Source organism: Pundamilia nyererei, unplaced genomic scaffold, assembly GCF_000239375.1.
Source record: "Pundamilia nyererei isolate P.nyererei 1_Seehausen unplaced genomic scaffold, PunNye1.0 scaffold00011, whole genome shotgun sequence".
NCBI lineage: Eukaryota > Metazoa > Chordata > Actinopteri > Cichliformes > Cichlidae > Pundamilia > Pundamilia nyererei.
Genome location: NW_005187412.1, coordinates 3,445,597 through 3,471,899, shown reverse-complemented (window position 1 = coordinate 3,471,899; position 26,303 = coordinate 3,445,597). Strand labels below are relative to the sequence as shown.

Here is a 26,303-nt window from a genome sequence, read left to right as displayed (position 1 = left end):
GGGGGGGAGCGAGACTGTGGATGGACAGTCTCATTACCAGTTAAGACAGATGCTGCAAGGTGATTCGAATAATTGATTGTGATATTATGGCAATTATGGAATAATAGACAATTAAAAGCAGAATGAAAAAATTAACTGGATTATGTAGTGAGAGGAAAGTAGCAATATATTTTCTGTTACCCTTCCATCATTGGTAAATTGTTTATTAATGAGTCATTATGCTGCTAATATGTTAAAGCTATTAATCAGAATTAGTAATCGTTTCTCTTCTCAGTTCCTAGGGTGCTTATTTAACCTTGAAAAGTTAAATGCCTGGTTAAGGTGCCACTTCATCTTTAAATAGAATAGTTTTCATTGACTCAGATGAGATATTGTGGAGATATTTGGTTAATTAATTGTCACACTGTTGTTCTGAGGGGTGTTTTTTCAATGTCATGGTGTCTCAGTTGCTCATCTCAATGACTATTTTTGCATTCTCTGCTCCATAGTTGGTTTCACTGCACAGGTCAAAGTCATCAGCTGTTGTCCTCTCACCTCTAAAGGCAGCAATGCGTCGCAGAGCGAGCACGATGATCTCTGTATTTATGTAGCGTGAACTGCACTCTGCTCTGAGCTTGCTGTAGTTGATGCTCAGCAGAGGATTTCTCACTGAAGATGCCTCCCACAAAGTTCACTGCAGTATTCTGCAAGGTGGCACACAGAAAGTCACTGCATATTTGTGTAAGGTGTTCGGTGCACAGATTAAAAATGTCCACCTACAATATTTGTGGACAGCCACAAATATAGACCCACTCTGGGTTAATAGTAAACCGTACTTAAAAAAAGAAAGCCGAGCAGAGGCGGAACATGTTATCTGTTAAGCCTGTCAAAATTTAGACTGCAGAATCACAGCACAGAAGAATCACTTGTATTGAATTATATATCAAATTGAATCAAACCGTTATCAGAATGTGAGATTGCATGATGCACTGAACCTTTGCTGAAATAATTGAAATCAAATAACTTCTGGTTTAAATTATGAAGTCACCTAAGATTTTTGCACATTGTTGTTTAGTTCATTCCAGACTGAATGACTTGTCTTCATCATAGTAGTTTTTAAATCCCGAAGATTACTTATTAATAAGAAATCACTAACAGCTTTCAGTGGTGGTTAAAACAATTCTATCTGACTATAGCTGACAAATTTTCCAAAGGGCATAATGTCAATAAAAATGCTATAAATTCATTCAAAATTTGATTTCAGTGGAGCTTTTCACCAAGAATTAGACTGTTTCACCAAATTTTACGGCACCTATATCAGAGGTGTTAAAACGCTAATATCAATCAAGAGTTTAATTTACCTTTTTTTTAAGGAGCGTGGAAAGAATGTTGAAGACATGAAAAATGAATTTTTCATAGGATTTTATGCAGTCCTGTGAAAAACTAATCACACCCCATCATTCAGTACCTTGTAGATCCACCTTTAGCACCAATAACTAAAAGTAATCATTTTCTGTGTGACTCTATCAGTCTTTCACATCAATGTGGAGGAGGGTAGGTCCACTTTTCACTTCAACATTTATGCACAGCTCTCTTGGGTTTCCACCGCAGCACTTCAGTCAGGTTAACGTTTGACTGGGCCATTGCACCGCCTTGATTCACTATTCAGTTCTCTTCTATTTCAGTCATTCTGTTGTAGTTTTGCTGCTGTGCTTGGGATCATTGTCCTGTTACATCACCCAGTTTGGGCTAAACTTTAGTTGTCAGACAGATTCACATTTGACTCTAGAGTACTTGGGCATACAAAGGAGTTCATGGTCAAATGACCTCAAGGTGCCCAGGTTCTGTTGCTGCAAAACAAGCCCAAATCATCACTTCTCCACCCCCGTGCTTGACAATTGGCATCAGTAGTTTGTGCTGATATGTCGTGATTGGCTCAAATGCACCAGTGTGCATTACTGCCAAACATCCCCACTTTGGTCTCATCTGTTAAAAGGATATTTTTCCAGAAGTCTTGTGGTTTAATCAGATGCAACTTTGCAAACCTTGCAGCCCTTCCAAACAGAGCAAGCTTATTCTTTTGTGGGATTCTTTTTTATTGTAGTCTCATGAAATTTAGCCATTAACATGCTAACAAAGGCCTGTAGAGTCTAAGATGTATCTCTTGGGTTTCTTTGCGGTTTCTCTGAGCATTGCACAGTCTGAACTTGGCATGAATTTGCTTGGACATTCCCTCCTGGGATTGTGTTAACACAATGAAATGCTCCAAACCAGAGAAACTGCTAAAACGTCTGCTGCTATAGAGGTGCTCACATTAGCTACTTACCCTGTGAATTCTTATGGAAGCAGTAAGGGTGCTCTTAGTTTTGCACAGGACTGCACAGAGTCCTGTGCAAAGCTTTGCAAAGCTTCGAATTACTGTACATTAGAAGTCCTGTCTGTTCCATGCTCTTTTCTCTGGCAGTCGATTTTTGATTTTACGCCATACCGCAGATGTCTTACTGTTGATCCGCCTGAAACAAGAAACAGACAAAAAAACAAAGATTTAGCTCTGTTACTGCCTTCATCATAATGATTTCTTTTTGTAAGGCAAAAACAACAGGTCACACAAAGTTCTCACATGCTGAATCCATGCATGTTGTGTCCTGATTTAGAAGATTCTCTCTCTCTTACTTCGCTGTTTCTCCTTTTTCCTCCAGTGGATTCTCTTCAGTTTTCATCCTGCTTTGCTCTGGGAATAAGACTGACTTCTATTTATATGCTCAGATGCTGGGGAGATGCAACCCCATGGGATTTCTTTACAGCTTTTCCTGCTCACTTGCTCTCTCCCTCTTCTTCCCCCATGTCCTTTCTTTATTTCTTTGAGCATTTGAAGTTGAGGGTTAACCTATTTTTGCATGTTGCCAATAAACCAACTAGAGCTTATAGAGTAAGCTCAATCGTCAATTATCGTTTGCCTTGTGACTTGTGATTAAACTGTAATGACCATAATTGTTCTCTTTGAGTCACTCATCCATAGCAGAAGGTGTCTGAGCAGCAGACTGATTTGTGCCGGACCTAAAATAACTTCTTCCATAAGTGCGCAGAAGGTTTCTAGAGATTTAGAGAAAATAAAAAAAAATAAAAAATCGAGCTCAAGTTCTCTCACACAGTAAAGGCATAAATTTATACAGTACAGTATGCTGCAAACAGAAATCCCTTCTAGTAACACGATGCTCACAAAGTTTTATCCCCTAAGTGGGTTATGCATATAGTAAAGATCTGCTCAATTACACTAAAGCCAACTGAAAAACATCTTTCTCAATTGCAACCTCGACATTTACGCAGACAACTCTCGTTTAAATGCATTTTTACAGTCACACATTTACCTGATTAAAATGTTACAGAAAAGATTCCACCAGCTGGCAGGTGATTTTTTTTGTGTGGACCCCCATTTCTTTAGTTTTATGATAGTTTTAGCTTTATGGCGTCTTTATAACAAGATTATATTATAACAACATTATATTTTAAAAATTTCTGACATGGATATATTTTGGAGTATCTGTATCACAGAAGAATACAGTCATCTGAAGTTACAGTCTCACACAGAAATACATTTTTAAACCACTTTGAGTCTGAAGATGTGTGCATGTTGCATATTTGTCACCCAGAGTGTGCATTTTTGCAGGAGTCAGCATCAAACACTATGTTTCATGTGTGCACCATTTTTCTTTTTGCAAAAATAAATACAAGTGGTTGAGCCGCTGGACTGTGAAGCGTTGTGTTTGGGCTGAGCTCCTGCTAGAACGTTTTGGCTTCTTAACAAGATGTAAGAGTTGCCTCTGCACCCCAATGCATCCGACTCGCTATAGGGACATGTCACCTTTTTGTGAAGTGCCGCATCCAGTCTGTGGACTTCGGTATAGAATAGGTTATCTGCTTCTCTGAGCATGAGGACAATTTATGACATCAATCTGCTCCTGAATTTGTATTCCAACAATGATCTCTCAAACAGCACGCACAGCAACAGGGGGGACTGGATCTGTTAGTTTGCCAAATCATATTGTGTTGAAGCAGAGGCTTTATGAATAATTGATGGTAAATATTTGACTCTCTGCTAGGTGATTTTATGATGTCCTCAGCAGCCTTGTGTAAAATATTCCCCCAAAACTCAGCAATAATGACAAACATGATAAACAGTTGGTGTAGGTCTAGTGGTTTCTGTGACAAAAATGTCTCTCTGAGACTGAACATTACACAGTAGCTGGACAATAAAAATGTTTCAAAATCAATGTTTTTTCCCTGTCTTACTTTTATCTTGGGTATTCCTGTGATGCCGAATGCATTTCTCTGCCCTACTTGTGATATTTCACAACAGCTATTTTACCTGAGATTGTCTACTACAAACTACATAAGTTCAGCTTCAGATGTTTATTTAGCTTTTCATTTGCAATTGCAGCCGTATAACTGGTTCTTTGATGCTTACATCTTTTCTCTGATGACTGAAGACACTTGTGAAATCCCTTTTGCAGTACCGACTCTAAATTCAGTGAATATACTTCAGAGTTCACCACAGAGGCTAGAGCAGGAAATGGCCTGGATCACTTGTTTCCTCAGTCTACTGGGCTTCTTGGCCAGGCGACTCTCGGTCCCCCAGATGTGCTAGAAACATATTGTTTATTGTGTTTTTTTGCTTGCTTATGCTTCCCAAAGTGTTAATGTGTTTACAGGTTCAGCCTTTTGATAAAGACACTTTTCAATAAGCCAACCAATTGGAAGAAAGTCAGTCAAATAAGTCAAGTATTTTTTGTTGATTGTAGAAACACGGTGATGGATACAGACACTTCTTATCAAGAAATGCCAGTCATGTAAAAATACATCATTTTCAAGCTTTGAAGCGCTGTTGTTCTCCCAGCTTTCTTATCACAGCCGACTCAAAACCCTGCACTCTTTCACTTTACCCTCAGGTCCTGCTCTGGTGGGTGTAGTCAGGAAGGACTGGGCCTCTCAAAACAGCATCGCCCTCTCCTGGTCAGAAGTGGAAAAGCCACCCTCAGACATAGTGGATTATGAAGTGAAATATTATGAGAAGGTAAACCCTTTTTGTCATATTGAATGACGTTCTTCTTCTTCTCTCAGACTATGTTTATGTACAATGTGTAATTCTCTTTGTGGCAAAAGCGTTTTTTATTGCCGTTGCTCTAGAATGCACCACAGTGAATAATTGAGAAAGCCAAACATAAGTGTAGAGCATCCATAATGTGTCATTATCCCTGCTTTGTTCACCATCTGCTCTGATAGTTAATAGGACAGAAATGATGTCTTCTGTTAAGACATTGCTGTGATAATGGGTTTATGCAAAAACACGTTTATCTCTTGTGCCATAATGTGGCTTTGTTTATCATGTTTGGCAATCTGTTTCTGCTTCTCTAGGAGCAAGAGCAGTTGAGCTACTCATCAACACGGACCAAAGCCCCCAGTGTTGTGGTGACGGGCCTCAGACCCTCGACTGTTTATGTTTTCCATGTGCGCGCTCGCACTGCTGCTGGCTACACAGCATACAGCCCCAACTTTGAGTTTACAACAGCAGCTGAGGGTATGATTGCAAGGGATGGGGCACTTGGGAGTTGTGGTTTGTATGTGCTAGGGAGGAACGGCACTGATAATCAGGCAGATTTGTTGTTCCAGATGGATTTGGAGTATGTTTTAAAACAATGCACAAGAGAGAAAGGGAGTTGGAAAGCCACAGATGTTGAGCCATCACTGTCGATTACCAACTCTATATAATCCTTGGAGACGTTTTATGATCATTCTTTGCTACGAGTCACTGAAACTCATCAGGGCTTACTGAGGCGTGAGCCATTTATTTAAGTGCTTATAAGCTTCCATAAGTTCCCAGTTCTGATGGTCTGCTTAAGCATGTATGGCACCCTTTAGATGATGAATGTGTACATATTCACTTGAATATTCTCACATTTCACTATAAGAGTGAATTTGATATAAGTCTGTTGACATTATATAGTGCAACTCATAAGTAGCACAGTTAACATTTACTTTAATTTTACAATAACTGTTGGAGAAATGTAAGAAAAGTTATCCACAAGTAAATGTTTAATATATGTGAAATGAAACATTTACATGTCAGTAAAGGAAATGTCCCTGTCTCCTGCTACTTCTTATTATTAACCAAATATATATCACCAAGCTGATACTGACAATGGAGCAAGACAAACACCGGAAAAAAAAAAAAAAGGATGTTATTTTGCAGTGCAAGAGAAATTTTTGTTTAAAGGCAGATGTGATTAAATAGTTTTTTGTTTCCTGTGCAGTCCTGTGAAAAAATAAGTACTCGTCATGATTCAGTAGCTTGTAGAACCACCTATAGCACCAGTAACTTGAACTAATTGTTTTCTGTGTGATTTTATCAGTCTCTCATATTGTTGTGGAGGAATTTTCTGCACACTCTTCTTTGCAATGTTGTTTTAGTTCATTGAGGTTTGCAAGCATTCATTTTTGCACAGCTCTGTTAAGGCCCCAGATTTGCTGATGTGCTTGAGATCATTGCCCTGTTGCAAGAATGTGATGTTATACAGAGGAATTTGTTTGATGACTGCTAGACGGCCAGGTTAAGTGGCTTTACAACTAGCGCAAATCTTCACCCCTCCACCACCATGCCATGGTCTGTTGGATTGTCTTCAAACATGATGCTGTGCATTATGGCCAAACATCTCCACCCTGGTCTTGTCTGTCAAAAGGACTTTGTTCCAGAAGCCTTGTAGTATGTTTGGATGCAGCTTTGCAAACCTATTAGGGATAAGAAACTTTTTCTTGTCATCCCTTTCAAACATGATACACTTGTTCAGTCTTTTTCTGATTGTAATGTCTTAAACTTTAACATCTAACATGACAACTGAGACCTGTAGCATCTGAGATGTAGTCCTTAGGATTTCACAATTCCTTTGACATTGTGCACTCTGACCTTGGGCTGACTGTCTGGGACGTTCACTATTTGGAAGATTGTGACATTATGTTAACTCACCTGAATGCTCCAAACCTGCAAAATGCCTGAACTTCTCCTTTTATAGAGGTGACTACTCCTCCTGGTGACCCCTAGTTAAAGTGCATTTTCTTAGCAGCATCTGACAGCTGCTTACCCTCTTAAATCCTACGAAAGAGTGTACTTAGTTTTTTCACAGGACCGCACTGAGTCCTGGAAAGTGCATGTAAGACATTCATGGAGAAATAAATATCAATGACTGTCACTCACATGCAATTGATAAAATAATAATAATAATAATTTCAATGTACAGCTGAATTTTCCATCTAATATGATGAATTCCTTGCAATCCACCCGCATCATGCACATCTCACTCTTTTAGATTAAGATTATAATAACCTAGTCAGAACAAATCAAATGTCAAAACAGAAGCCAATCAATTCAAATCGCAACAATAACTTTAAATAGGCTTTTCATTTCAGGAGAGACAACTAATCTTTTACAGAGGAAACTTACAAAATGCCTGGATCGTTTCTTTTCATTGGGTATAAACATGGATACTGTTTTAAATTAGTAACAGAGAAACCACAGTCGGTCTTTTCAGTACATTTTGTGTCGCAAAGCAGTTTGTCCTTCCTCTGGTATCAAGTCTGGGAGGGAGAGTTCTTAATATTCAGATGAATGATCTTTCCGCCGTTTTCACCGTCACTTTGTTCTCACTTTCCTCAGATCCTGATATTGCTGATCAGGGTCAAGTTCTGGTGGTTGTCACAGCATCTGTAGGAGGTTTTTCCCTTTTGGTCATCCTTACCCTCTTCCTTTTAATCACTGGACGGTAAGACATCCCCTGTTTTTTTGTGTGCACACGCACACAGAAACACACACACACACACACACACACCTTTTTCTCTCATAATCTCCAGAGTGAGGCCACAACCAGAAGTCTGTTAATGGACTCCTTTTTTGCCACCAAGCAGACACCCTTATTTTACAAATGGCTGAACCAATTTTCTGCCTAATTACTCAGCATGTAATGCATGTACCAGCAGTTTTCTTCATTCCATTAACCTCCCCAGGTTGGCTCACAAAGTTGTCTTCAGTCTGCCTCTGGTTCACAGCGTTTTTACCATTAGTGGCACTTATTAATAAACAATGAAAAATGGCCAGAAAGTGTGGATACTCTGTCTGGATTCTGACTTAATTGTGATACAAACCGAATGATAATCTTTGATTACACAATTTGCAAACATTACATTAAGCTGAACATATCTAAACTTCAGTCTACAAAAAAGCTGAAAAAAGGATGACATCACTATCTATGTTAAAATGACTCTGTGTGGGAAATGAGCCACCAACATTGTTACTTTGTTTACTTTTATCTTTGTTTGCACCTGAAATGTAGTTAAGGTATATACAGTAAATACAGTGTTTCTTTTTTGCCAAGAATCCAGACTGGCTTGTAATTTTTTAAAGTGCTGGTGAGCAATAGTTCTCCAGACATCCTGAAAGTCTCTTATCTCTTTGGACACTCGCTGCTTTTTTACTCATTTTCAATTCATTCCTTGTACCTGAGCATTTCCAGAGTAATGTTTGGAAATTATTGTTGTTTCAAATTGACACTATAGGTGCATCTAATAATAGTAGGTTTAATGGTCAGAGGGTCATAGGTCAAGTTCTCTGCAGATCTTGTGAATGCAATAACTCAAGAACAAGATGATGTAATATTTTCAAATTGATGCTATAGGTCAGGGGTGGGGAACTCCAGGCCTCGCGGGCCGTTGTCCTGCAGGTTTTAGATGTGTCCGTGATCCAACAAAGCTGATTCAAATGCCTACATTACCTCCTCAACATGTCTTGAAGTTCGACAGAGGGCTGGTAATGAACTGATCAGGTGTGTTGACCCAGGATGTTACTTGCATCCGGCCCTTGAGACCTGGAGTTCCCCAGCCCTGCTATAGGTGTATGTATTAGGAGCTTGAGGGATAGGCCACTTAACACTGACCTATGAGTCATTCAAGGAAAAAGTCACCTGACTCAAGAGATGAACCATGGTTGTCTACATATAACAGAAAACTTAGCAAAGAACCAATCTTAGATTTTTTTTCTTAACTACTTTTGTTATTCTGTCACAAAAACTCATTATTTGTTCTCATTTTTACCCTTCAGCTGTAAAACACTGATGCATCATTGTCATCACCTGACTGGGCAGGGTGGTGGGTGAGAAGAAGGAAACAGGTTTTTTAAATTCATACCATGGGTCCATCTACTAAAAGTCTCAGACAAGTTTGAATTTCAGTGACCTCAAGACCAAGGTCAGAGGTCAACTTTTCTGAAAATTTTCTGAATGCAATAACTCAAGAGGAAGATAAACTAGGATTTTTATACTTAGACAACATGTACATTGACTAGGAGGCCAAGAGGTCAGCAGTGGCGGCTGCCAGTATCTTTTTATTTTATTGAATCTTTGAAGAATGTCAACGTTAACACAGTTTGAAAGGCATAACAATGTATTTTTGCAAAGACTGTTAGTTGAAAACTTGGCATTTCCTGGCACTTCCTCAAAACCCTTTAATAGAAAACTACAGCAGGTCAATAATATCTGAAAGTCCTTAATTAAGAAATATGAAAAATAAAATCCGGCACAGACCTGACACGTGACCATAGAGATGCATCTGGCCCTTCGGTTGATCCATCTACTGTTAACTGAAGCAGAAATCCAGTAAAAGCATACCCGGATTTAAAAAAAAACACACACACACACAGAATGAAACATTATCAATCATGGATTTACCTTTCCAGAGTCCAGACCTCAACAGTACTGAACATTTTGAACAGAACAAAAGACAGCCAGCATCCAAAGTAGAGCTTTCAATGTCCTTCCAGATGCCCAAAGAGCTACTCCTGAAGACGACGTAAAGAAATTACAAGAAAGTTCAGGCTGTGTTGAAGAATAAAGGTGGTCATACCAAATATTCATTTTCAAGCTTTTTAGAATCATAAAATCTAAGATTTCTTATTATAGACTGTATTCCTATATATTTGTCAGTAAACTCATCCACCTATTCCCCATTTTTCTGGACAATTTGCAGAACTGTAACTGGCAATAAAAATTTTGCAGAGGTAACCAGGTGTCTGCTTTAAACCTGTTATACTGTTCTGCAGAGATGATTTTCATATATAGTTGCAGCTTTTTTATGTGTGAAGTGTGAACAATACCAATCCAGAAGAGTCGCAGTGTGTGAATTCATTATCTCATTGTCTTTGAACCAGGTTTACCTGCACCCAAATATCAATAAAGTATTATCTTGTGTAAGTGACTTGTAAAGTGTGTAAATAAAGTGCAACATTTCAGAAAAATTAAATCCTATGATGACATTTTTAAAGAGCAGTCTTCTTCTTGGGTAGTTTTTGCAAAGAGGATCTAAATTGTTCTTTTTGCTGAATACAAGTGCTTGATTGTCAATTGAGTCCGAATCTGTGGAGCCTTGAAAGTTTGAACATGTGGGGATCTGAATACTAAAATGGAAGAAAAGAAGAAGAAAAAAAGATCTAAATCAAGGAAAGAGCAAAAATTGCTCTTAAAACGAGTGATAGAAAAGAACATAATGTCGGTTTTCAAATAGAATTTTTTTGTAAACCAAAAGGCAGATTATGTGGGATCACAGAGAGAAGCCAAATGGCAAAAAAGAAAAAATAGTCATGCTTCATGTTGATAATGAAAACTAATTTACCTTCATTTAGCATTTTCATTCAGATCTTTAACTGTTGTGTTATTGTGTCTTACATGTGCAGGTGTCAGGGGTACATCAAAGCTCGGATGAAATCTGAGGAGAAGAGGAGGACACGCTTTCACAGTGGACACGGTGGGTGTCTGTGTGTGTCTGTATTTAATGTGGGATTTCACACAGGTAAGATGAGTGCGACAACATTTGTTGTAATTCCCAGGACTTTAGTTTTGCAAGAAGTTATACAAAGCGTGGTCACTGTTTGCCTTAGAGCAACAATTCTTATGCATTATGCATTTTTTATATTGTCATGAGCAGAATTTATGGACTCTCTTATTTTCTGTTGAATGAAACTCAGTTATTACAGTTCAATTCTTTGTAATTCCTGTTATGGCTCAAAAACAAAATAAGCCCAAAAGGATGCATTTAAAGACACTGGTTCATTACAGTCCATCCACGTGCTGGTAGATAGGGTGGATTGATTTGGATTTGGAGCTTGTTCAAACCTACATTAGGCGAATGTTAGTGTGCAATGAAAAAAGATCAAAGCCAAATAGCCTTTTAAAAGAACTGATTAAGGCAAAAAAATGAAAACTGCAAGTAATCTTAAAAAGCAATGTTATTTTTAAATTTATATTCAGGTAAGAGTCAGGTATCCAGCCAATATAGGGCAAATATTAGGTTAACTGTACTTATTAAAAGAAGTTTTTTACAGTTAAAATGTCCTGCACCAATAACTACAAATCCAGGTATACACATATGTGTAGTCAGTAATCCAGAAAGCAGAAGATTAACCTGCAGCGCCAATGTTCCTTGTTTTTGTCGTTTTAATACTTTGAGTAAACACACACATTGCATCGTCTTACAAAATACAAAAAGAAATCCCTCTGTCTGGCTCACCATTGAGCATGCTATTGGTGAGATTTTGACTCTTAAAAATCCATTTCAAGTCCCCTCTCACTATGTTTGGGCTTTTGTCACACAGATTGGGCCTATTTTCTGTGCTAAATCACTCACAGTTTGCCAGAAACCCACTATTGGTTTTTTGACAAAACTTGCTGTTCCAGTTAATAATTACAGTGGTGCTACAATTACAGATAAAAACAGGGTTATAGATTGCCCCATAGGGAGGACGTATTATTGTGCCCTGTGTTTTACTTAGGCAATTCAGTGAGAGCTCTTGTAGGATCCGATTTGAGGCCTGCAGGGAAACAAGTTTGGCTCTCGACACAAATCTAACAATTTTACCTGTGTGTGTTTGATTGGGGCTTTTTTTTTATTGATCGAGAAGAGCATTAAAGACTGTGAGGAAAATATTGTAACATGCTGACATACCATTTTCTTGTCCTTTGGACACAAGGCCCATCTCTAAGTGTGCACTGCTACTGTTTGTGTGCAGGTAACTAATCTGGTTCTTCTCTATAGTGCAGCAGGTAAATGAAATTACAGGGAAATTGTTTACAGGTGATATGAGAACTAAAATTGGTTCATATACTCTTTTATGATCACTTACTTACTGTGATTAATACTGCGTGTTTGTTCTGAATCCTCTGAAGCATCCATCTAGGTTTGCATGTTAATGTTAAAAATGCATTTATGGATGGAGCTCATGCCGTACTTTGAGTGTTAGGTGAGAGTAATAAAGCACTCTAATAATTGCAGTCAGTTTACCATAGACTAAACTGGGAAAGGATAAAACACTAATGAACTTACGACAGTCAGATTAGTTACAGGACTTACTCAGTACAACACCGCTGTGGTGCCGCCAGTCACCTCACAGCATGAGGGTTCCAGGCCGGAACCAGTCCAAGGACATGCTTGTCAGGTTATCGGGTGATTCTAAAGTGTCTGCTGGTGTGGCGGTACATGATTATCTCTCTGTGTTAGCAGGTGAAAAAATAAGCCGTTAAAAACGTTGATGACAGAGTGCGCCAGTGTGAGAGAGCTGAGCCAAGGGTAAAGAAGCCTTCATGCACTGAATTCATAAAATTCACTCATTGGCACCAGATGAATGTTAAATATCTGACTCTAGTTGTATGTATGAGTAAAAGGGTAATCCGTCAAGCTGGACAGCACTGTTACTGGACCACTGGAGCAGCATGTAACATATTATGTGTATCTGCAGTTATCTTGTTTTACTTCAAACAAACCAGCTCTGAGGAAGTTTTCAAGTAACACATCTGACTTGTTAAAATAATTCAAAATTAAGTGTAAAACTTCCAAAATTGATCAGTTATATGACATTCTGTAGTGAAAAATGTTGTTTCATAAAATGCAAAGGATGGCTAAATTGGAACATTTTGAAAATTTAAGTGGCTAATGGGATTTTGCAGAGGAACAAACACTCATATTTTGGTGCTTGTGTCCACATTTGATAATTATTTCAGTCATCTGCTGTGCTAATACTGCTCTCTGAGTCTTTTCCTTGATGGTGCTGGAAGTTGGACAGAGATTTTTTTCAGCAGCTTATTTAAGAATGAGTCTAATTTTACTTTATGCCAAACAGTAACAATGGCCTTGCTGATACATATGTACTTTTATGAGTCATTTCTTTCTATCCAGTAGAATGAAATCTATATGAGTCGCACCAGTTTTTTCTGTGCTATTTGTTCTTTGCTCGTGTGTGCTTGGGAGCCATCACCCAGGTGGGGGGATGCCACCAGGCTCAACAAACTGGTAGAAAAGGCTTGTTCTATTATAGAGCTGAGCTTAGACACCCTGGAGACAGAGGTGGGTAGACAAAGCCTTCAAGCTTCCACAACACAAGCTGACGCAGCTATAAAGTACATTTAGTCCCAAGCTCATCTGCTTGAGGTGTACCACGGACAACTTCCAGTTATCATTCGTGCCAGTCATAATGCACACCACTGCAGCAGCATCCCCAGCCTCAGCCAGAGAGGAAGATGCAGAATTCTAACTGTCTGCAATGTCTTTTTATACTGCTCTGGGGATTTTTTTTCCCAGCTCTTTCTTTCTCTTTTTCTGCCCCCTTTTCCATCCCTTGACAAAATAACAGAAAAACCTCACAATATAAGAGAAGCAAATAGTCGACCAATTATGGACTAACACAGTTGAATAAAGAATCACCTTCTCTTGCACAGTCTGGCTTCAGTATAACAGAATATCCTGCAGGCTTAGAGAAGCCAGATAATGACTTTATGCTTGAAAATGCTTCAGGTTTTGAATAGATTAAGAAAATATGCACTGTGGTTGATAAAACTAATATCTGTTTGGGAAGAAAGTTTTCTCATGCAAGTCATGCAGGACGAGAATTTCATAATCAAATAACCTATCATTCAACGTCTCACTCTGAGACAAAGTTAAGGGATCTTTTATACCCTCCTGGACCTGATTAGATAATGTTAGATATGAGAATTTCCATACCTTATGTGTAAAAATCAATCATTCACTCAATCAATAAAAATTATCATTTTTTTCCCTGGGCAGAATTCATCTTTAGTTCAGTTTGTGTTTAAAAACCCTTTCACAATCTCTTCTGAGCACATGTGTTTAACACTGTTCTCTCTGTCTGGTTGTGTGTCCTTGTTGTGGAGAAATGTGTAAGAACTTTATCTACTTGTACTCATGTATCAAAGCAGTTCAACCTCATTTCTAACTTTTATGTGCTACTCCACAATATACATAAAAGAATACATTATATTGTCTGTTTCTCTTCTAGTCCCATTTTCTGGAATAAAGACCTATGTGGATCCAGATACATATGAAGACCCCACTCAGGCTGTGGAGGAATTTGCCAAAGAGATAAACCCCTCTTACATATGCATCGAGAGGGTGATAGGCGCAGGTAAAACAACTAATACAAATCAGTAAGTCGTGATAATTCATCGGATGAAATGGATGAAATCGGACTTCAACCTGGGTGTTTTTTCCAAGAAAGTGATACGTAGGCATTTGCAAAACTTGCCAGTAATGTTTGTCTGCTATATAAAAAGAAATGCTGAAGCATATTAGTATTGGACCTTAGAGATGCTAACACTGCAGGCTTTGAATAATGGAGTTTGATGGTTCATTAATTTGAACAGATTGTGTCGGCTTATAAACCCCTGAGTAATTATGAAGGTGCCCCCTTCTCAGGGGTTTCTGTAATATGAGCTCCATCTGGTGGAACCCATGTGCAGTTGCATGGTTTTAAATATGTCAGACAACTAACTGTGCAGTAGGCCTAGTGGTGATGAATTTCATATATCTCCTCCAGTGATTAGGTTGCATGTCTATCTGAGTCATGTTCATTTTTATTTCGTCTGTCGTTTTCGCTTTAGAGTAAGGATTCAGGAACAATACCCAGCATTTAATCTGTTTTCTAGTTTTTACTTTGAATATGTTTTATTATGTAAGTGAAAGGAAATCTACTGTGTTTTGTAGGTGAATTTGGAGAAGTCTGCAGTGGCCGTTTGCGTGTACCAGGCAGGATGGACATCTCTGTGGCAATAAAGACCCTTAAGGGTGGTTATATGGACCAACAGAGACGAGACTTTCTGCGTGAGGCCTCGATCATGGGGCAGTTTAACAACCCCAACATCATCAGGCTGGAGGGAGTGGTCACTAAGAGTAAGCTCTTTACACAGCTTGACTTCCATTTCTTGTTTTTGTTTTTTGTTTTTTGTTTTTTTTTTTTGGGGGGGGGGGGGGGTTTCTTGCATTTTTGCAGTTGGGTCTCTTTTCTTTCCGTTGAGCTGTCAAATCAAGTCCTTCTCCTTTTCCTCAGGCAGACCAATAATGATTGTGGTGGAGTACATGGAAAATGGAGCACTGGACTCTTTCCTCCGGGTAAGGGGAATGCATGTTCACACTGGTATGGTGCATTCCTGAAGATTATCTTCTTCACACGCTGTTTGTACCCTCTCTGTCTTAATACCACCTCAGGCACGTGATGGTCAGTTCACAGTGCTCCAGCTGGTTGGCATGCTGCGGGGCATCGCAGTTGGTATGACCTATCTTTCAGAAATGGGTTATGTTCACCGAGACCTAGCTGCTCGCAACATCTTGGTTGATGAAAACTTGGTGTGTAAGGTCTCTGATTTTGGCATGTCCAGAGTTCTTGAAGATGACACCGAAGCAGCCTACACAGCTACAGTGAGTGCAGCTCCTGGAAGATTTTACAGCATCAATAATGATACTGAAGTCTGAATATCGCCCTAACAAGAGGATCCTGTGTTTCTATTTTGCGTTAGGGAGGAAAGATACCAATACGCTGGACAGCACCAGAGGCAATTGCTTATGGAAAGTTTTCCTCAGCTAGTGATGTATGGAGCTATGGCATTGTCATGTGGGAAGTGATGTCATATGGAGAGAGGCCCTACTGGGAGATGTCCAATCAAGACGTAAGTTGCTTTTCGCTCTAAACTCCTCAGTATAGTCAACACTTCATTCAATTTCTTGCAATTCTGTCTCTTGTATGAGGAGTGTAACTCTTTAAACAAATCAATGAATCATTGTTTTATTTGAGATTCAACAGTATGTTTACTGACATTCATCTCAGGTCATTTTATCTATTGAAGAAGGCTATCGTCTACCAGCACCAATGGGCTGTCCTGTGACGCTGCATCAGCTCATGCTACACTGCTGGCAAAAGGAATACAGCCAGCGCCCACACTTCAGTGATGTGCTGTCGTTCCTCGACAAACTCATAATTAATCCCAGTGGGCTGCTGAATCTAGCCAATGATGTTCAGAGGTAAGTATCGAATAACGCAGAGATTGTTTCCATTGTTTATATACAATATATACAGACACTAAGATAGTGTAGAATCTGGAAAATATGGAGCTGTTCTGCACTGAAAATAAGGCAAATTCATTTTTCCTGGTCTTGAGTACAGTTACGACTATAGTATGTTGCTTTACATAAAAAACATCAAAAAAAAATACATGCAATCATGATGGCATATATGACTATGCATGCATTTAAAAAAACATACACAAAAATATGAGGACACGTATAACTACGGTTAAAAGCATTTCAGCATAAACATTCAGGATGCAGAATGGGTGCATTTAACTACTCAGAAAGGAATGTCTAAGAATTATAGCTACATAATTACACTACTAAAATTATGAGGTTTGATATGTATGTATTACATATTACTGTAGCGTCCCAGTGCATCACATCATAAACCAATAAAAATGTTGAACCTGAAGGAAACTATCAGAAAAGAATAGGTAGGTAAAGGTATAATTTTGATTGACTGGTAATTCTTATGCATCTAAACTGTTTATTCAAAGAATATTTCCTGTGTTTTTCTCTTTGCCATGTCAGTTTCGCTGACTCCCCAGACGGCATGCCAGATTACCCTCTTTTCATCTCTATCGGCGACTGGCTCGACTCCATCAAAATGAGCCAGTATAAGAACAACTTTCTTGCAGCAGGATACACGACGCTGGATTCTATTTCAATCATGAGCATAGAGTGAGCAGAGCCAAATTATACAGAGAGCAGTTACACTATCAAAACGTACACTAAAAGGAAACTAAGTTGCATAAAACAAGCAGGAAATATTGACACTGTAAAAAAACACGATTCAACTATTGAGTTTTGTCCAGTGCTGTGCAGTTGTTTTTTAAATATCCTATTTTTTATGCTGTGTGTGCCTGCTGGTTTAACCACAGCACGATCAAGAAACTTGAACTACAATACTGTGCTAAAAGTCTTAAATTTGCTAGGAAAACAGGAAATCGGTATAGGGAATTATTGGAATATGTAGTATGTAAAGTTTTTAAAAAAAACTTGGAAGTCATATTGGTATGACTACCTTACCTATTCTTCAACACAACCTGAACTCTCTTAGGTAAGCTTACTTGTAAGTTCTTTAAGTAGTCTTCAGGAACAGTTCTCCAGGTTTTTTAAGGACTTTCAAAGCTCGTCTTTAGATGTTGGCTGCCTTTTGTTCTGTTCTCTATAAAGACGATCCCACACTGCTTCAATAATGTTAAAGTCTGGTCTCTGGGGAGGCCAATCCATCCATTATGTGTTTTTCTTTCCAGGAATGCTTTTACTTCATTGGCAGTGTGATTGAAATCATCGCCATGCGGAAAATGAAACTGTTGTCAATCGGATATTTTCTGGATGGCATTTTCTGTTTTCATGATTTCATTTGAAAACATCCCCAACACCACTGACTGAAATGCACCCAGAAACCATGACACAGGCTCCACCATGTTTTACACAGGGTTGTACACACTTACTGTTGTGTCTCTCTGATCTCCTTCATAGATACTGATGCTGGTTTGACCAAAAACTTCAAATGTGGATTCATCACTCAATCAGACCTACTGACACTGATACCTCAGGCTTTTCTCCTCCTTTCCCTTTGTTAAGAATGCTTCTTGACAGGCATCCTCATTTGAGACGATTTCTTTGCTTGTCTTTGCTGAATTTCTTTTTGCTGATTCTTAAGAAATTTACTTTCAGATAGTGTTCATCTACTGTGTAGAGGGTTATTTTTAAGCCCTTTACTTCTTCTTTTGTACTCCACTTATCCAATTTCCTCTAATTTGTTAAGAACACACTGCATATTATGCAAAGATATGCCAGGTTTTCAGCTAATAGCACTTTGGAAATCATCTTTTTGGTACAAAAAAAGCTCATGTTTGACAAACTGTGTTGTCATTGACAATTTTTAGACTGAACTAAAGAAACTGTAACAAATTATTTGTTTTTGCGACATACAGGTAGTAACACAACACTAATTCAGGTGCTTTTTTATGTTTGTACAATTTGTCAGTGTAAACCACCTTAAAAAATAAAGGACTTCACTGAAAATGAGTGATAAAGCAGCCAGTCCAAAGACGAGCTTTGGAAAACTATTGCTCAAGACCACTTTAAAAATTACAATGACGTTTGCCTCCTTGGATGTAAATTATTAAGAAATGTTGGCTCAAGACTTTTACACAGTACTGTATGCCAAGTTTTATTCACATATGCTGACTGTGTAACATAAACTACAACACTGCCACTATTGTGCTTTCACGTTAAATGTGGTCATTGTTAACACTGTCAACTTTTTGCTTGTTACAGTTTTGTGTTTTCCTTGTTGTAGAAAGTAGGTTTGCTGTTCTTATCTCTTCTCTCCTCTTTCTTCAGTGACATCAGACGTATTGGAGTCTGTTTGATTGGCCATCAGAGGAGAATCATAAGCAGCATACAGTCCCTTCGCCTGCAGCTTCACCACATTCAGCAGAGTGGCTTTCAAGTGTGAGCCCATTGCACAGAGTCAGACTGTGTGTACAAACTGAGCTGGAAACAAGTTCCTTGGCATCGTCATTCAACTAATTGCACAAAACACCAGACTCTTAGGTGTAGCAGGTACCACATGCTGCTCGTATGAGAGCGGTCTGCTGCTAGACCACATGTGGTCTAGTTAGCACACACATCATCATCTGGATCATTATCAATACAGCCTCCACAACAACCAACCTCTGGCGTTGGCCAAATGCGGTCTCTTTATTATCTCAGCAAATACTAGCATTCACTTGAATTTAGGACTTCTTTTCTCTAGTGTCTATTCAAGTGTTCACCAATACCTCTTCTCTTTCCAAGTGACAATCCAATGGTTTGTATTGACTTTGAATGGTCTAAAGTTTCTTACCTCATGACCAGAGAAGATGAGGACAGGAGAAATCATTTGGTGATGTGTGGTACAGTGTGTGACTTTAATAACTACCTTTCCAGCTGGTTTATGAAACACTTCACTTAAAAGAATAAAGATTGACCGGATGGTAAAATACAATCATGTTTTTTGAACTGAAGACCGCTGAATGTCAAAAGATTTTATAGAAATGTATGTTCTCTCTTCATGATGATGCAGTATGTCTTGTACAAAAAGTCTTGTGAAAATTGTATGTTTTATCCAGTATGTTGGTTCCTGAATAAACAACCCTATTTTAATACTTAGTTTTCTCTCAGACTTTAACCACCCCTGGCCTCAATCTCTACATACGCCACACATTTCATTAGGTACACTTTGCCAGTACAGGATTACACCTTAAGTCAACAAGGTGTTGGAAACATTTTGATATATGGAATAGAAGTTTTCTGAATAGCTGATGCAAAACAGGATGCTATTTACATCAATTTGGACTCTATCATGTTGCAACAGAAATCAAGACTAATCAATCCAGGTAACATCTATAAAAACTTTCTGCTTTTGGTGAACTGTAGCCTCCGTTTTCTGCTCTCAGCTGACAGGAGTAACAAAAGGTATGGTCTTGTGCTGCTGTAGCCCATCTGCTTCAAAGTTTTGATGTTTTGTGTGTTCAGAAATGCTCATCTACATACCTTGGTTGCAATGAGTGGTTATCTGAGTTACTATTGCCTTCCCAGCTGGTCAAAACAGTGTGCCCATTCTCTTCTGGCATCAGGAAGGCATTTCAGCCCGAAGAACTGGCTGGATCACTGGGTGTTTTCCGTATTATTGACGGTTCTTTGTAAACTCTAGAGATGACTGGGCAGGAAAATCAACAGTTTCTGAAATACACAGGCCAGCATGTCTGGCACCAAAAACCATGCCAAATCATGCTTCACTTAAATCATCTTTTTTCCTGATGCTCAGTGTGAACCTCAGCAGGTCTTATTCACCTGTACTGAGTTCCTGCTCTGTGACTAGCTGAGAAGATATTTGCCTTAACAAGCAGGTGAACAGGTATACCTAATGAAGTGGCAAGGGAGCCAATTTCAGACACACACACACACACACACACACACACACACACACACACACACACAGATGTCCATAGATGCCATCTCTCACTCAAAAACAAGTTATCTTAATTGTCACTCAGAAGACTGACACATTTTCTGTGTCACTGTCAGGTGAGTTTGTCACATGGGTGCTTATCAAAGGTGCTAGGTGAAAGCTATGTCTGGCCAAAGTAGGTGTTCAGTATGTAGACAGTTTTAGATTCTGTGAGAAATGTTGTTATTTTATGGCTTACAGTCATTATTTTATATCAGAACTGTCTATAGGGATTTGCACTTAACAGTGAAAATATGTAGTTACACAATGTTTTGGACAGTGAAGGTTAACATAAAAGTAGTTTGGTTCTCAGTATGTTAGTAATGTCTTGCCTATAAGACATCAGTAGATTAATTAAGACAAACAACAGACTATTGCTTCACTTTTAAAAATGCTTCTTGTTTATGATAATTTCAGATTAATTGTTTCATGGTTGTATTTACTTTGATTGTGTTTTTGGTGTGTTTCGTTCCCTTATTCTAGATAATAGAATAACTTGTTTTGGAAAGTGGATACTGTCAGTAAAGATCAGTATGAACATGAGCAGGGGTGTCAAACACCTTTTTAATCGGGGTCACATACAGCCCACTTTGATCTTTAAGTGGGCTGGCCCAATGAAACTCCCCTTTCTGTCCATGTAAAGACAGTCAACTAAACATTTAAACCCTGAAATATTTAAACAGAAGAAAAAGAAGTACATTTCCAGCAGTATTAGTTTTCTTTACATGATAAATGTGTAAAAATACAGAAAAAGCTCATTCCCCAGACGGTTCTGTATTTACAATAGCCATAATGTATAATATATTTAAAAATCAAGGTATTTTTAATCATTTGATATTTATTTTTTTATTTGTCTTTTTGGAATTTTATCGATTACTTCACTACTTTAGTGTAGTGTGAATGGCAGTGGGGGAGGTCCATATCAATAGAGAAAGCTGTAAAACATATATACAGTAAAATACAGTTCAAAAATCTTCACATTTTCCAAAGCCTTCCAGTGGGCCTGATTTCAGTCTTTGCCGGGATGAATCTGCCTTCTAGGCCTTATGTTTGACACACCTTGCGTGCCTAAAACCTGGCTGCTAAAGGTATCAGATTGGTAAGTAAGTTTTGTTCTGCCCTGTAGGGGTCAGACTAGAGTCAATTCGGTGGTCTCCCAGCAACACAGTGTAAATAACTCAGTGGGTTTTTCAGTAGGTCATGGAGCTTAAGAGGCAAGCAGAGAAATGAATGCAAAAACGATTTAATATTAAGTGAAGTGAAGTAAAGGGAAGGGAAGGGCGACTCGAACGTAGGCACTCAAGCGAAAATTACAGGTAAAGTACATCTTCAGTATACACTTTAGCACAGGATAATACAAGCTAACCATAGCTAAAGCATCACTAGCTGTCGTGGTAACGCAACGATGAACTATATTGCCTTGATGGCTGAGACTGTTCATTTAAATATCGAGTACCGCACTAGGCTTTAAAAGCCTACCGCGTTACGAGGGCTCGCTGATGTAAAGCTTGTGGAAAGAGGTTGGCTAAGGGTAACTAGCTTCAGTAACAACAAGAGATTAACGAAGTAGCAGTAGCGACTGATAATTATATTCTAGAGCCCACTAAGCACGTTAGCTGAGGCTAACGATAATAAGGTTAAATGTTGTTGGGTTTGGCGAGGCATAAACACAAACGCTATTTCTTGGCGTTATGCCGTCCTGCTGTTATTGCAGCAACTTGAGTGTGAATGCTAATTATGCAGCAGAAATGTGAACTTGTTCAGTTTTCGCTGTCCCTTTGGTGATCTCAGAGCTAACGATGAGTACTGTAACTATGCTAGCAATGAAATATGAAACGTTTCCCACACAGGACACGTTCCCATTCCCATAAAGTCTAGATTATTCATTATTTTTGTAGAAGTGGCTTAATGTTATCGAACAACAACAGATAACATTATGTCGCACAGCCCAGTTACCGTGTGATTACATTCGGGGTCACCAGGCTAAAGTATAACATTTAAAAGGGTTCCTAGGACTGACTTGTTTCTGATAGCCATTGCATGTGATTAGCAACAGGTGGGTGATCAGTGCGTGACCACAGCTTCTTTAGAGTTGCAGGTCCTCATGTTGTGAATTTTCCAGGACACGTGAAGTACCCTGTATAATCTCCAGCACTTGCTGTAAAGTATTGCTGTATTCTAAATCTTTCTGTGTTTATGTTATGTTACTTGAAGGTCATAAAGACAGCTGATGGTTGCTGAGTAGCCAATGGGGTTGTTTGACAAGTTGGCGGGATGGCTGGGCTTAAAGAAGGAGGTGAACGTGCTGTGTCTCGGTCTGGACAACAGTGGAAAAACCACCATCATCAACAGACTGAAGCCCTCGAATGTAAGTCTTTCTAATACAAGAGATGTTGCATCACTCATCTTTATGTTGATAACGCTGATGAGAAAGGTGAAGGTGGGGTGTAAGGGGTGGAGATGGGTGTCAGGGGTGATTTATGACAGAAGGATACCAGCAATAGTAAAACGAAAGGTTTAGAAGATGGTAAATGGTAAATGGCCTGTATTTGTATAGCGCTTTACTAGTTCCTAAGGACCCCAAAGCGCTTTACACAACCAGTCATCCACCCATTCACACACACATTCACACACTGGTAGTCAGACTTGCTATGATATATGGTTTGGAGACGAGGGTACTGACAAAAAGACAGGAGGCACAGCTAAAGATGGGTTAGGGTTAGGGTGACTACATCAGAGGGACAGTACAGGTCAAGCGGTTCGGAGACAAAGTTAGGAAGGCAAGTCTGACATGCTTTGGACTTGTGCAGAAGAGGGATAGTGGATATACTGGAAAGAGGATGTTGAATGTGGAGTTGCCAGGCAGGAGGAAAAGTGAAAAACCACAGAGAAGATTTGTAGATGTAGTGAAGGGGGGCATGCAGGGGGTTGGGATGACAGAGGAGGATGTCAAGGATAGGGTGAGATGTAGCCAATACAATGAGAAAAAGACAGTACTGTAGAGGGAATGTTGCTACTACTAAATACTGTGTTTTCCCCACCTGAAGCTGCTAATGAGAACATGGTGCCCTTCTTTTTCAGGCCCAGGTACAAGATATTGTCCCAACAATTGGCTTCAGCATAGAGAAGTTCAAGACATCCAGGTAGCTGCTGTGGTTTAATATTGAATTGAAACCCAGTAATAAAGTATTGTCATGCTTTACATTATTGAACATCTGTTACAGATTAATATATTTTATTGCTTGTCTCGTTATTTACATAAACTTCATACACATGTGATTTTCTTCTCTTCTTCTAGTCTTTCTTTCACAGTGTTTGACATGTCAGGTCAAGGCAGATACAGAAACCTTTGGGAACATTACTACAAGTGAGTGTGATCCCAAAACAGCCTTTGCAAGATTTTTGTTTTGATATACGTTAATTAATATCTCTCATCTCGTCCCAGGGAAGGCCAGGCTATCATATTTGTCATTGATAGCGCAGACAAACTGAGGATGGTAGTGGCCAAAGAAGAACTGGATACATTACTAAATCATCCTGGTAAGGATTTTTTTTTTAGCCACTTGTTCACATATTTATTTTGTGTAAAATTAAATCAGGTTTAAATGTTTCTTTTTTTTAATTGCCTTTTTAAATTTAGTTTCAAAATATTGTTCATTTATTTGAAGCTAATAACATTTCTAATTAACAGCGCAACTCTGAAACTTTAATCTCTCTCTCCTTGCAGATATTAAACACCGGAGGATCCCCATTCTGTTCTTTGCTAATAAGATGGATATGAGGGATGCTCTGACTTCAGTTAAAGTCTCACAGCTGCTGTGTTTGGAGAACATCAAAGACAAACCCTGGCACATCTGGTACGAGCTTTTACTTTTATGTCATTGCCATTGAAGCAGTGTAGTTATTATAGACACAACAGCTACACTGCAGTCTGATGTGAGCATACCAGCACCATTTGCGGTTTTCCTGATGCATCACATTATACGAAAGTCCATTTCAAGGGCAGAACAAGTTTTATTACACAGCATGCAAGTTTGTTTTTTGTTATTGTCTGGTGTACGATCATATTGAACTAAGATGCCCAAACTGTACTGATCACTTCCTCTCGGCGGAAGTCCAGGATATTAATACTGGGACATTTATATTGTATGACTGGAAATAGTTCTGATGAACATCTATTTTTCAGTTCAGTTTTATTTATACAGCACTAAATCACAACAACACTCGCCTCAAGGCGCTTTGTATTGTAAGGTAAAACCTACAATAATACATACAGAGAAAAACCCAACAATCATTTGACCCCCTATCAGCAAGCACTTTGGCGACAGTGGGAAGGAAAAACTCCCCTTTAACAGGAAGTAACCAGTTAGGATGATGGGAGGAAGACAGGATAAATCTGCCATCTGCCACAAGATGTCATATTAACCCAGCAAAAATATTTCTATCTCTTCACTGTTACACTAGAACATTTACTTCAGTGACCTGAGACTAAATTACTCTATTGATTGACACAAGCTCGTTAACACTTGACAATGAAAATGAATATTTTTTTATCCTTCACCAGAACAAAAAATATACGGAACCTTCTGCGATTTTATTCCTTTTTTTATGCTGGTTGCAGATAAGATATATTATACATCTTATTATATGTGTTATCTTCATATATTATGAATTATACAGTGTAACTTGGTGCACATTGTTAAATCTAAACATGGAAGAAAGAAATTAATTCCATGTTCTGTGCAAGTGACACCACACACAGCTAAGCATACTAAGAGTATCCCATGTTAAATCACAAGACTGACAAAAAACCCTAAATAGGGATTTGTTACACAGTGGTTAATGGATTTCTTTCGATTTGCCTTTGCACCCTCAGTATTAAGGATGTGGATTTGGCAAAGCAGTCACTTGAAGGTTTTCTGCTTTGTGCTTTTATCAGTGTGTATTTTGATATTTTTCAGTGCCACCAATGCTCTGACAGGAGACGGTTTACAGGAGGGAGTCGACTGGTTACAAGGTATAGTAGGAATGAATATACATGAAAATGGGGAAAGTGGACATCCACTAGTGAGTTCATCTCACAGTGTAGTTCACTGTTAACCATTAGAGTACATATTACATACATTTTAAATGACTTTCAAGATTTATACAGTTAGTTTTTTTGTTTTTTTTTAACAGGCGTATTTTTCTGTCTATAAGGGGCACTTAAAATCCTTTAATTTTCTCAAAAACCAACAGTACAGTACAGTACCGAAGTCGGGAGCATTGCGGAGCAATCAGGGTCCAAACTCCGCTTCAGGTCCCCAAGGTCAAACGATCACTGCGGCATTAAAAACTGTCTAAATTCTTTCATCTTTAATAAAATGTTCAGTGTTATTGCTTTACCAGGTGTAACAATTAAGTTTAACATCTAGGCATCCATGAAAACAGAATTTATTATATTTTAACGGAGTTGGAAGTTAACAGGAAGTTAGCTTGCTAGTTTCCACCTAAATATGATATAGCATGTTCTGACTGAGAGATTTCTGAAAAAAATCAAAACGTACAGCTCTGCTATCACTTCCAACATAAATGAAGACAGAAAACTAAACAGCAGTGACTTCTGTAGTTGTTACTAAAGTTGAACTAGCTGGTTTATAATGATGTGCTACGTGATCGCTAGCGACACAGCTAGGTTTGCATAACATAAACACAGTGAAGCTGGAGGATGAATGCTAACTTTTTCCACTTGATAAAAGTTAACAAGAACGTTCCTGATGGTTAGAGACAAATGCAGTCGCATGGCAGGATGCTGTAAATGGACCGAACTTCAGTCAGGAGAACAACTGAGATAATCCATCCACAATATAAAGTCGGTTATTAATATACTGCAACA

At 38.7% G+C, this 26,303-nt stretch overlaps 2 protein-coding genes across 6 annotated transcripts in view; both read left to right on the top strand.

The window, feature by feature from the left end:
• The window catches only part of LOC102208562 (ephrin type-A receptor 6-like), a 75,079-nt gene extending 55,587 nt beyond the window's left edge, over nucleotides 1-19,492 (top strand). For all 3 annotated transcript variants that reach the window (XM_013908478.1, XM_013908479.1, XM_005724221.1), the window contains 12 exons: nucleotides 4,926-5,050; nucleotides 5,392-5,554; nucleotides 7,685-7,790; nucleotides 10,748-10,818; nucleotides 14,360-14,485; nucleotides 15,064-15,249; nucleotides 15,407-15,468; nucleotides 15,565-15,774; nucleotides 15,873-16,022; nucleotides 16,181-16,374; nucleotides 16,954-17,103; nucleotides 18,778-19,492. In XM_013908478.1, the coding sequence (XP_013763932.1) occupies nucleotides 4,926-5,050; nucleotides 5,392-5,554; nucleotides 7,685-7,790; nucleotides 10,748-10,818; nucleotides 14,360-14,485; nucleotides 15,064-15,249; nucleotides 15,407-15,468; nucleotides 15,565-15,774; nucleotides 15,873-16,022; nucleotides 16,181-16,374; nucleotides 16,954-17,103; nucleotides 18,778-18,892 (1,658 nt within the window). In that variant the 3' untranslated portion in view covers nucleotides 18,893-19,492. The remainder of the gene's footprint in view (nucleotides 1-4,925; nucleotides 5,051-5,391; nucleotides 5,555-7,684; nucleotides 7,791-10,747; nucleotides 10,819-14,359; nucleotides 14,486-15,063; nucleotides 15,250-15,406; nucleotides 15,469-15,564; nucleotides 15,775-15,872; nucleotides 16,023-16,180; nucleotides 16,375-16,953; nucleotides 17,104-18,777) is intronic.
• A 2,070-nt stretch (nucleotides 19,493-21,562) lies between these two features.
• The window catches only part of arl6 (ARF like GTPase 6), a 9,152-nt gene continuing 4,411 nt past the window's right edge, over nucleotides 21,563-26,303 (top strand). The window contains exons 1-7 of one of the 3 annotated variants that reach the window (XM_005724218.1): nucleotides 21,563-21,744; nucleotides 22,643-22,796; nucleotides 23,510-23,571; nucleotides 23,727-23,795; nucleotides 23,874-23,968; nucleotides 24,156-24,285; nucleotides 25,390-25,445. In XM_005724218.1, the coding sequence (XP_005724275.1) occupies nucleotides 22,677-22,796; nucleotides 23,510-23,571; nucleotides 23,727-23,795; nucleotides 23,874-23,968; nucleotides 24,156-24,285; nucleotides 25,390-25,445 (532 nt within the window). In that variant the 5' untranslated portion in view covers nucleotides 21,563-21,744; nucleotides 22,643-22,676. Of the gene's footprint in view, nucleotides 21,745-21,802; nucleotides 21,960-22,470; nucleotides 22,485-22,642; nucleotides 22,797-23,509; nucleotides 23,572-23,726; nucleotides 23,796-23,873; nucleotides 23,969-24,155; nucleotides 24,286-25,389; nucleotides 25,446-26,303 lie in introns of those variants that run through there. The other 2 variants (XM_005724219.1, XM_005724220.1) reach the window with 2 other exon arrangements.